This window comes from Petaurus breviceps, unplaced genomic scaffold (assembly GCF_028583685.1).
Source record: "Petaurus breviceps papuanus isolate PSGF00001 unplaced genomic scaffold, PetGlider_PUasm1.0 176, whole genome shotgun sequence".
Lineage (NCBI taxonomy): Eukaryota > Metazoa > Chordata > Mammalia > Diprotodontia > Petauridae > Petaurus > Petaurus breviceps.
In genome coordinates this window covers 21,119,626-21,132,200 of record NW_027185771.1, presented here as the reverse complement: position 1 = coordinate 21,132,200, position 12,575 = coordinate 21,119,626, and the positions used below count along the sequence as shown (strand labels likewise).

At 36.3% G+C, this 12,575-nt stretch overlaps 1 protein-coding gene across 1 annotated transcript in view; it reads right to left on the bottom strand.

Annotated features, from left to right (window-relative positions):
• CDH11 (cadherin 11) overlaps positions 1 to 12,575 on the bottom strand; it is a 221,777-nt gene that overhangs the window by 21,811 nt on the left and 187,391 nt on the right. The window contains exons 8-11 of the mRNA XM_069085834.1: positions 9,821 to 10,074; positions 4,145 to 4,281; positions 3,280 to 3,413; positions 2,361 to 2,478 (exon numbers count right to left, since the gene is read on the bottom strand). Of these exons, the coding sequence (XP_068941935.1) occupies positions 2,361 to 2,478; positions 3,280 to 3,413; positions 4,145 to 4,281; positions 9,821 to 10,074 (643 nt within the window). The remainder of the gene's footprint in view (positions 1 to 2,360; positions 2,479 to 3,279; positions 3,414 to 4,144; positions 4,282 to 9,820; positions 10,075 to 12,575) is intronic.

The following is a 12,575-nucleotide window of genomic DNA, read 5'->3' as shown; positions in this document are numbered from 1 at the left end:
ATCTATCTATCTATCTATCTATCTATCTATCTATCTATCTATCTATCTATCTATCTATCTCTATCCATCCATCCATCTATATATCTGTTTACTTATTTTTAGTTCCCATCAAGCTGAAATATTTCTCCTGGAAATGTCTATGCTTTCCTTCCAGTTCTGACTATTGGGACCAAACAGAACAAATCCAATTCTTCTTCCTCATGACAGCCCTTCAGCTAGATTAATATATGCACGCCAATTTACTAGAAAAATGTTTTAGATACTTATTGTAATAGTCATAATAGCAGACCAAGAAATTCTCACAAACTACTCAGTCTATTATTTGGTAAAATGAACAATGTGTTTACTTCCCTTGGTAAAGGCATTTTGCTCTATAGAAATATCAGAAGTACTTAGTAGGAAAGATTAAAAAACATATGGGATATGGGAGGTGAAATAAATGGAGAGACCAACTCTCCCAAGTTGATATGAGGTAGTTTCACATATCCAGGCTGGTGATCATTAGGATTTATATCCTCAACTGTCTTTGGTGTCAATGCAGACAGCATCATAGATGTGTCCTGCTCAAAATAAATGTAATGTAGAAATAAAATCCAAATGGACCAAATTGGTAAATGAGAAAGGTCAATTATCTGCTTTAAAAAAGTGGTGTTCACTTTACAAAAGGAATCACTTCAGTGAAGCTTAAATACTCACAACCATAATCATACGTAATAACCTCTTGCCCTGAAATAATAGTTTCTAATTACAAGAGGTTTTGATATGAAGTTTAATGATAATAATATTAACAGATCGCTTTTATGTATTGGTTTAAGGTAGTGTTTTACCAATAATATAACATGTTTATTTCATATCAGTTCTAGGAGCTAGGTGTATTATTATCCCCATTTTACACATGAGGAAATTGAGGCAGGTAGAAGTTAGATGACATGCCAAGGGTTACATGCTAGTAAGTCTTTGAGGTATATTTGAACTCAGATCTTATTGATACCAGGTACAACTCTCTATTTATTATATCATCTAGCTCAGGGGTGGGGAACCTGTGGCCTCAAGGACACATATGGCCCTCAAGTGTGGACTTTTGAGTGAATCCAAACTTCACAAAACAAATCCCCTTAATAAAAGGATTTATTCTGTAAAACATGGACTCAGTGGAAAGGCCACACCCAAGGAACTATAAGACCACAAATAGCCTCAATGCCACAGGCTCCCCACCCACTTTGTATCCCCCAAGATCATTGTGAAGAAGGGAGAGTGTTATTAATTTCCCTTCCTCCACAACACTCTATTTTATAGATAAAGAAAATGTGGCGGTAATTTTCCCAGATTCATGAAAGTAGTTAGTGACAGACACCAGGCATTTAAAAAACAAACAAAACAAAAAACCTTGATGCAGGAAGTCCTTCATGGAATCTCATCTCTAATAATTTATGACTGAGAAGAGGTGATCTTGAAAGCACCATCAGTGCAGCATAATGTTTGTCAAGTTCTAACCAGAAACATCTTCAAGGATGGGTCCAAAGATTGAATGGTGTCTGTCATTTGGAGATCTGCCTACCTAAGTGCATAGAGCCTCTCACCAAAAGTTTGGCCACAAGGTAAGAATGTTTTTTCATTTATTTATTTATTCAGCTTTTGGTCACAGCAACTAAGAATCCCAGAAGCTCAGCAGTAGAAGAGACCCAAGACATTATCTAAGCTAAGTCATATATTTGGAGAAATTTTTTTTCATACTATACCTGAGCAGTGGTTTATGGTCCAAAGAAAGTAAGTCTAGTGCTTTTTTGTGTTCCCCTAGAAGTTATCTTTCACACTTTTTTTTATCTTTGTAGGGGGAGGGCAGGACAATTGGGTTAAGTGATTTGCCTAAAGTCACAAGGCCAGTAAGTGTTATGTGTCTGAGGACAGATTTGAATTTAGGTCCTCCTGACTCCAGGGTGGGTGCTGTATTCACTGTGCCACCTAGCCACCCCATATCTTTCACACTTTTGAAGAAAGTCTTCATGTATTTCTCTCTTCCAAGTTAAACTTCCCTAGTTCCTTCAACTGATATGCCTTAGATCTCCTTCTATCCCCAGCCATAAAGCCATGACATTCATGGTACTGTCTGTTATGTCAGGGAGGGGCTATGATCTGCACAAGTGGAGGGTATACTGACAATGAGGACATCATAACTTTTTGTATTGACTTAAAGGCAAGAGTCATTTATTTCTAGGTACAATGCTTTCATTGAGAGATTTTGGTTTTTGAAAAAAAAATGTTATTTAGTATTTAAGTGCTCTACAAGAGAACAGTCATTTGTTATCTTTTCTTGGGGGGGGGGACACATAATATAAATAGAAATGAACTTTAGTACAAACCTCTGTTGTCTCGGACTGTAAAATTTGGGTTATGGACAATTTCAGGTGGTAAACTGAAGAGAAATCTTGGTCCATTGGCTGTATCATCTTTGTCATCAGCACTAATGGAAACTATTGGCTGTAAAAAGAAAAAAAAAGTGACCTATAAAGAAGTCATGTTTGGACAACACGTCACTTGATGAATTTTAATAGGTTCCTATGTACCATGAATCTTACCAAACAAAATACTTTTAATTTGGACACAGCATCTCAGAGTTGGAAGGGACCAAAAGGGCATCTACTACATCCTATACTCTTTACCTCCAATCCATTTAAGAAATTGCTTTCATGACACCCTAACTTCTCCTTAAAAAAATCAAATGACATGGAACTTCTTATCACATGGGGCATCCTATTCACTTTTCATCAAGATCTAATTATAAGGGAGTCTTTATACTGAAGTGAAATCTATTTCCTTGAAACGTTTACACATTTATCTCAGTCCTACTCTCTGGATCTTCAAGAATAAGCCTACTCCCTCTTTCACACAAAGATCTTCTATAGATTTGATAACTGTCTCACTTCCCCCAAGGTTTCTTTTCTACAGGTTAAAATTTCCTTTGTTCAACCAGTTCAAGAATGATGTAGTTTTGTGTCTCCTTACCATTATCATTACATTCCTTTGGATATACTAAACCTTGTTCACACCCACATTTGAATGTGAAATCTCAGACCTTGGATGTGGTCTGACCAGGAAAGAAATGAGTAAATTCATCATCTGGCTTTTATGGGACATCAATCTTTTGCAAATCAGAAACATTGCTGATGGGTTATCTAAGAATCCCCACTCTTTCTAATAATGAAAACACATAAAAATAATCATCAAACCATTTTAAAGAACTTCATTTATCATTGTTCAATAAGTTGAGGTAGGATGTACCTGATTAGAAACAGGTTTTGTCTGTTCACTCTCACAAATAAAGCCTTCATATGGGGCTGCAAATTTGGGAGCGTTATCATTGACATCAATAACTCTGATGGCAACAGGGACTTTAGCTTCCTGATGTCGATTGTCTGGAAGAAAAAAAATATGTATGTGTGTGTATTTATATTTACACAGACACACGTACACACACAGAGTAAAAGACAAGACAGAGTATCTCCATTGACTTCCTTAAGGGTTCTCCATAAACTTACCATGTAGTCAACCCCAAAGATCTGTCATGTAGACAGTAGACTTTCATGATAAGGGTTGTCATCTGAAATGCTTGGTGTTGGCTGTAGGCAAAAGGGTTCTAAATGCAATTTGCAAATAAAAAAGCAATATATTCTCATTCCACCATGGTGGCTATTTGCTGAAGACATTCAATTCCAAAGGAGAGATATCCTCTTCCCAAATAGGTTTTGACCCTTGATTAAAGGTCCCACAGTATGCAGATTGAATGATCCGGGTGTGGGGGTGAGGGGGTTCTAGGTTTGACAAACTTATATATTAGTAGTAGGCCAGAGGAATTAATTCAGAGAATATTAGAAGATTAAACTGCAAGACTGAATTACATCAGAGAGAATTTCTTGTCAAGTCTGTACCTATTTCTGCCACAGAAAAGTGATATCTCTTTTCATACGAATTCCCCTACCACCATCTACCTAGGAACAAGTGTGAAAATGATGTTTAGGACTGAAAAAAACCTTTTAATTGTAGTTATCTGTAGTATTGTTGTTCACTGACAAAATCATTGCACAGATGTGTATAGGGATATAATTCTCAATAAAGACCATTAAAAAACTCTTGAAAGAATACTTACGGAATTCAGTTGCAAAGACAGAAATGTTGAGCCAGGCTGTTTCCTCCCTATCCAGAGGCTTTGTGGTTTTAATAAAACCATCTTCTTGACCAATACTGAAATATCTGTCGAGGTCAGTGTGCCGATCAATTGAATATCTAAGTAGAACACAAATTAAGATTTTTAAATATGCCACATCCCAGGCTACTTAATATAATAGTGTTTGAACCTCCTTATGTTTAATTTAATTATTAAGTATGGGGGGGGGCAGCTAGGTGGCACAGTAACTACAGCACCAGCCCTGGGGTGAGGAGGACTCAAGTTCAAATCTAACCTCATACACTTAACACTTACTAGCTGTGTGACCTTAGGCAAGTCACTTAACCCCAATTGCCCTGCCTTCCCCCTCCAAAAAGCAAAAAAACAATCATTTTTTTAAGAGTATTAAGGATGGAAGGAATGTTAGAACAGAGAACTTTAGATTTAGAAGGGACTTTAGAAAATAGAACAGCAGCATTGGACAAGCTCTTTTATGATAGATTGTTAGATCTGTTAAGACATTAGCAGTAGGATATTAGAATAAGAACAAGTCTTAGAACACAAAATGGCAGAACTAGAAGGTAATTCAGAGATTGTCTAATCTCCTCTCCCCCCCCCTCCATCTACAGGAAAGAAAGCTCTGACTTCAGAGAGGTCATATGGCCTGTCATTGGCACACTATGAGATTCAAATAAATTTGATAAGTATATGTTAATGCCCTATTGAATATAAAATATTATTCTAGATTCTGAGGGGGAAAAAGTTTAGAAAATCACTGCCCTCAGAGTGCTTACAGTCTATGTAGTTTCACTCCCCACCTTTTTATATATGTCTTTCTATTAAAAAAAATTTCTGTAGCACTAAAGCTGCTTCTATAACACGTTGAAAGAAAATGACACAACATATTTGATTGAGAACTGCAAGGAATAATTGCATATTTCTCCATATTTACTATATCCGTCTATCACCTGAATATGTATGAAGATGAATTTAGGAAAAGAGTTTTATTTAACTCCCCAGCTACTCAGAAAATCACAAATTCTACAACTTTTGCCAGCTTCTAGAATACAGCACATTAAATAATTTCAAATTTATCTAAATTTATCTCTCAGAGTTCATTATGGTCTTAAAATCAATCTCCTTATCTTTATTCATTTTGAGATGCTAACAAAATTTTATGCTAATGCTATTTAATTTCAGACCTTTTCATATAGTTCAGTTTTGAAGACGAATGAGTGTGATATGAATAGTGTCAGATGGCTCTAAGTCTGACTACCCTGCTTACCTACTATTCAAAGCCTCTGACCAATAAATCAAGGTCTGTTCTCTGTAACTTGAACTCTTTGAGCCTCAGTTTCTTCATCTGTAAAATGAAAAGGTGAAACTAGATAATGTCTTAAGTGCCTTTCTAACTCTTACATTCTGGTTTTTATATTCAAACAACTTATATTGTGAAGGGCTTTTTAACTCTAACAACTGATGTTCTACTTTGAGCATATCAATTCTCATTCCCAGTGGTGGCCCTGGAAACTTTACATACCTAAATGAAACTTTCAATGAGGTACTTAATGGACTCTCTTTCCTGTTAGCTCAGCTATGCAGGGTTTCCTAGAAAGAAGTCTCAGTACACTTTTAAATTCACTAATGCTAAAGCTTAAATTTATTAAACTAAAAGTTTAATTTTATTGAAATTTAAAATTTCACTTGGCTTTTTGAGACACCCTACATTTCTACTAGTAGGAGATCACATTTATGTAATGTTTTTCTTGTGATAAGCACATGGCTGGATGGGGTGTTACAGGTATCATTTTAGCCATTTCACAAATCAGGAAACTCAGACTCAGAGGAAGTATCTTTTCCATGGCACTCCAACTAGTAAATTTCAGAGCTGGGAATGAATCCAGATCTCCTGACTCAGTTAGCACTTTTTTTTTTTTTCAGTCTACTCTATCACACTGCCTCTCTAACAATCTGTGATCTAAGATTCCTTCCAGTTCTGAAATGCTAGGATACTGTAATTCAAAGGGAGGTGTTTGGCCCACATTCATTTTGAATTTAGATGCCACACTTGGCTAGAAAACCTTGGAGTAAGCTGCAGAATCTAAATGGATAAAGAAGTGAACTGGGTCAGAAAACACTCCTTCATATTAATTGTTTCCCTACAATAGTATTCAGGAAAAGGCCATTAATAGACTTATTGGATGAATTATTCATTCCCTAAAAATAGTTGACAGCCCTGGCCCTTAAAGGAAAACGAGACTAGGAAAGCTGCCTCTGAAAGGGCTCGTTTTATTGAGCGCTGATAACAAACTCATCAATCAACACATTTCTAGAGCTCCAAGGAGCACATTGGGAAGATGCTATTGGACAGGATCTCTGCCCTCGAGGAGCTGACAATCTAGTCTGGGGAGATGAGGTGTGAATACATAAAGAATGGGGGTAGAGTGTGAGAAGTGGGAACAAGTGAGAAGTCATGAGTTTGGATTTTTAGCTTTGACGATTGTCTAATGTAAGTGATTTACCCTGATTTTCGCCCACTATATTGATCATGTCACAAGAGCTATTATAGCAGAGGGAAACAATATACTTTACAAGGAGTACAGAGATGTGACAAAGGGGCAAGAATATAGACAGTCGCCCAAAGAGAAAGTTCAGAGATCACTATCTTTAATGTCAGAGAGGAATAGTAGAGAGCCTGTCCCTAAAGGGAGCTACATCAAGGACCTATGAAGAGACAAGAGTTCCAGTGCCAGGAATTGTGAGTGAACCTTTTGCCACTCTTTCCCTTCATATATCTCATATATGTGATATATATGTGTGTGTGTGTGTGTATAAATATATATATGCACATACATATATTTCACTGCCATGTAGATTTGACTCTGGTTCCTAGGGACACTGTGTGTATTTGATAGAGGCAATGTCACAAGTTTGGGGGAAATATTTTGTACTAATTCTTCTTGCTTCCTTAGTAAATGTCTGCTACAAAATGAGTAAGTCTACTGCCTTACTGTTAAGGTGTAGCAACACTAGGGAGGGCTTAGGAACTATCTTGTTGGGCATGGTCATCTACATAATTGTTCCTTAAACTAGAGGTAGCAGCCACCCCTGGGTCTCCAAATGTGGTTAAGTGTGAGGAATACTCCAGAGGGCATGTTATGCTTATGTTCTGTCAGGGTTTGCTTTAATTTTGCCCTTCCCTATGAAACCATCCCGGAGAAACCAACTTCTAAGTGCCGTCTACTTTCTGAAATTATCTTGTCTTTATTTCTCTGTGTACATGTTATCTTTCCCTAATAGATTGTAGGTTGCTTGACATTGAGGGTTGCTTTGTATTTGTCCATATATCCCCCAGTGCCTTACCCAAAATATAATAGGAATACAAATTTAGAACTGAAAGAGACCTTAGAGTCAATCAAAATGAAAATTTCATAGATTATGAGACTAGGGCCCAGAGAAAGATCAATTGACTTAACCAATGTCTCACTAACAATAAATGGAAGAATGAGTATTCAAACCTAGGTCCTTTGATACCAAATATAGGACCCTTTCCATTGTAATACAGTGCTTTCCCACACAGCAGGTACTTAATTCACATTGGTTGAATTGAGGAATCGATTTTAATGGAAGCCATATCTCTACACCAATATTAAGGCACTCATTTAGCATCATAGAGATGGAACATCTAGAGATTCATTTCTCCACTACTGGACTTGGATTATTAATCTCAGTACACAAAAGGATAAAAGGAATATGTACAATTATGGTTATAGAGATTTTTAAAAGAAGTTACCATGCAGAATCTGACTTTTAAGTAATTAGGAACACAAAGAATCTCCAAATTGAATGGAACCTCAGCTCTTATCTAGTCCAACCCACATCTGAACAAGATTCTCTTCTGCAATAGCCCTTGTAAGTGATCATTCAACCTCAGCTTGTCCCCTTCAGTGACAAGGAACTCAATTCCTCCTAAGTATTGACCCCTTCTTCCAATCCCCCAGGCTTGGTGATTTTCCTTTTCCTCTAAATATATGTTGAACTGATATGCATCTTTCTACAACTTCTGTTCACATGCCTGCTTTCTGGGAACAAGTGGAGCATTTCATCAAGTATTTGAAGAAAACCATGTTCCCCAATAAGTCTTTTTATATGTCATGGCATTTTTGCCATGGGAAAATAGGTCTGAAAGATCACATGGGGAGAAGTGAAAAGTTCTTTAAAGGGCTTAGAGTGACTGATGGATTATCCCATGCTTTTAGGCAAGGGAGATGAGTATCTACTCAATTAGGCAAAATCCTTCTAAGGATATTTTAGCATTCATACCCTGCAATCAAATTCTATATGTCTGAAATTTTTCCTTAGGTGTGATCTCCACCCCCTTCTTGCATCTTAACATCATTTTATGGTTTGCAAATTGAGACTGTCTTCATGCAAAGGATTTTAAAGACCCTTCTCAGTCTTCTTTATCTTTAATAACCCTTATCTCCTTTAAGCAAGCCTGTTAGTTCTCATATTCCATCCTTGATGATTTATTTCTCTGTTTTGGCCTCTTACCAACTCTCCAGTTATCCATTCATATCCAGTCTGAGTCTATATCTTTCACATAACCCTAACCAGACCAACAACTAGCAAAGTAACTGTTGCCCTTCTTTTTACAACAAAATTAATTTCAGGATTGCTTTCTTAAACAATAGAGTTCTTTAAAAACAATGCTTTGCTTTTATTTTTATTTTTTGGTTTGTGTTGTCCCTCACCCCCATCTATCTATCTGTCTATCTATCTATCTAATTGCATGTATTATTATTAATATCATTACTCCTTGGTAAGGCATTGAATAACTTCCATATGATAGTACTATTCTACATTTCCTGATTTGCCTTAGAGTAATCCTATTCATACCTTCTCTAGAAAAGCAGACTAAATGACTTTTTTGTCCATCAAACCCAGATCTGTACTTTCCTGGTTCAGTGTTAATTCTAATTACTAGAATGTCCTGTCAAATTTTATTTTCTCATCAAATTCTTAAACATTCTTTGAAGTCCAACTCAAATGCCACTTCTTGTTTTAAGCTTTCTGTGATTCCTTGCCTTTGATAATGATCTTCTTCTACTCAAAGTTCATATAGGATTTTGTAACTTTATGGTGAACTAATGAAATACTGTGCATCATAGTCACTCACCTTCTACATAGTCTATAAGATCCATTAAGCAAGGACTGTGTCTTTGCTTAATTTTATATTTCCATCAGCTCCCAATGAATTTTTTTTGGTATTGACTAGGCACTTCTTATTAAGTGCTATCCTGAAATAAATTTTGTTTCACTAGACCTCTGAAAGATAGGATAGGTAGGTTTTATCTACTTGATTATCACAACTAAGGATAATACCAAGCAGAATGGTTAAATTCCTTGTTCATAAGTCATTCCCAAGAGGACAAGTTAGTATCAGTATTAGATGTCATGTCACCTAAGTCCTGGTGAATATTCCATCTGGTATTCTCATACTAGCTTGTTTTGTGCTTGGGATCCTTGGGGTTAATTTTCCCAAAGAATCTATTTATACATGCCCAATTGCTGCCATTCTCTCTTCAAACAATAGCCCCTAAATCATCTGTCAGCTTCCGGTATACTGAGATCACAAGCTTTAAGGCATAGACATACCTGATGGGGCTGCCGGCAGCATCAGGGTCTTTGGCATGGACTCTTCCAACAATAGTACCAGCAGCTGCATTTTCTTGGACTTCATGAATATAACTGGGTGCTAAAAACATTGGTGGCTCATCAGCATCTTCCACTGCAATCTTCACTGTGACTGTGTCCTTGAATGGTCCATTGCTGATGAACTTGGGGTCAATGTGAACATTTGCAGCCTCCACCTTTAAACTGTAAGCTTTTTTGGTTTCAAAATCTACAGGCTGTCAAGAGAAAGAATACCATGCATCATCCCATAAGATAATGCTGCTAGCACTAGAAGGAAATTTAGAGATGATTTTATCCAAATGACTCATTTTACAGATGAAAAAAATGGGGCACAAAAAAGTGTTATGTTTTACCCAAGTAAACATCAGAGCCAGAGTTCAAAACCAGGCCCACTGCTTCCATTTTCAATGTATTTTCTGTTATATTATCTATTCTCTGATTAGGGCATCAATAACATTCAACTTGTTATAAAAGGAACTATATTCTCAACTTTTCAGGATGTGTTCTTGAGCTTTGAATATATACATAGACATATTGATAGAAATAGAGACATACACATATTTTTAACTCTACACACAAACATACGAGATTTTTGGCATCATCTTCTCAAAACTTAGCTTTTGATACTATTTGCCCTTTTGAAACTACCCTTTCTCTTTGCTATGTTATCTTGACACTGAATTCTTCTTGTGTTTCTCCTAGCCACCTACCTTTTTCTTCTCATTTTTTTTTTTTGGGGGGGGATTATAGTGTGTGTAGTACCTTCCTTTGAGTAGGCAAATCTCAGGGTTCTGTTTCATGCTTTCTCTTCTCTCTTCACTCCTTCTTCCTTAGTGATCTTATCAGATTCCATACGCTCAATTATCATTTTTATGCAGATGACCCCTCAAACCTTTATAGCTATGCCTCCTTTCTTTCTTGAGCTATAACATAAAAGTAATTACCCACTGAACATCAACATCTGGATGTTTCTAAAGAACCTTAATTTAAAGAAATCTTCCTCTGCTGTCACCACCCAGAAAACCAAACCAAACCAAACCTCTACCAACATCTTTTTTTCTAATTTCACTTTTGAGACCACAATAATTTCTCCAGTCACTTAAGTCCACAATCTCAGAGTCAAACTTGTCATTTTCCCTCACTTGCCATATACAATCAGTTTCTGTTGATTGTAGCCACTTGTCATGTTTCGAACACAATACACACACACATTTTCCATTCAACTACCACTGTAGTTTAAACCTTGATTACATTTTTATTAGACTGTTACAAAAGCCTTCAAATAGTTCTTCTGATATCTAGTTTCTCCTCACTCTAACACATTCCCCAATCAGCTGCTAATTTTATATGCCTAAGGTACAGGTTTGACTATGTACCTTCCCTGCTCCAGAAATCTTATTCTCTAAGAAAAAAGACAAACTGCTCTGTTTAGCATTTGAAACCTTTCACACTCTTGCTAAAATCTATCTTTCTAGATAGATCTTTGAATACTTTCTATCATGTAGTCTATATTCAATCCAAACAACTGTTCCTCATAGACTAACATTGGCATCTCCCATTTTTACAGGCCATCCTCCATGCTGGGAATGTCCTTTCTTCTAATTTCAACCTCACAGAATACCTGCTTTCCTTCAAAGCCCTTCTCACATGCCACTTCATGAAGGAGAAAACATCTATTAAGTGTTTAGTATGTGCCAGACATCATGATAAATGCAAGAGATACCAATATAAAACAAAAGAAAATATTCCCTATTTTCTATGAGCTTATTTCTTCTGGGAAAAGACAATGTTTGTAGAGGATTTATAGCTAGGAGAGGTTTTCTGGTAAAAGGAGCCATGGGAGAGTGAATGGAGTCATAGGACAACTGATTGATATATTCTTTCAAGGAATGGTAGTGTTATGATTCCTATTCCCAGAACTAGAGATGGAAAGATCTTAGGAAGAGATGTGCAGTGGCATGAGGTAAAAATAGTCTGGGACAATAACATAATGGGTGAGTCTCGTCAAATCCCTAAGCAAATTATGGTCCCTGCTCACCAATCAGAAGCCCAGGGAACATGGACAGAGCTAGAATTGGAGTTCCAGGCTGGAGATGGAGGGAGGCCAGAGGATAGCAGCAAGGCACCAAGATGGCTGCAGAGCATATATATTTACTTGTGTAAATATGGTTTCCCCCAATAGAATATTAGCTACTTGAAGGCAAGAATAATTTCATTTTTATAGTTGTATATTCATAGCCTGGTACAGTGTCTGGTATATTATAGGTTCTTAAGTGCTTCTTGGATTAATTGTTAAAAACTGTAAGTGTCCATCACTTAGTGAACACTTAAAATATGTTAACTGACTACTCTTTTTTTGTAAATTATTACAATATTTTATATATTTTTGTATACTATATTTTCTATATCCTAACATTCTCCAGTTTAAGATTCCTTTTGTGTTCTGACATTCTAAGTTCTACCTTTCAATGTTCTCAGGTTTTTTTCCAGGTGGGATATTTTCTTAAAGCTGATGTTACCATTACCAAAAGCTATATATCCCTTAATCATCCTAACTTGTTATAAAGGTATTAAGAATTTAATGTATGGGCTTCAGATATTAAATTATATTAACTGTTTCATTAAGAACTAATTGTTGCCTTATTATTTAGGTAGATGATAGATAGATAGATAGATAGATAGATAGATAGATAGATAGATAGATAGATAGATAGAT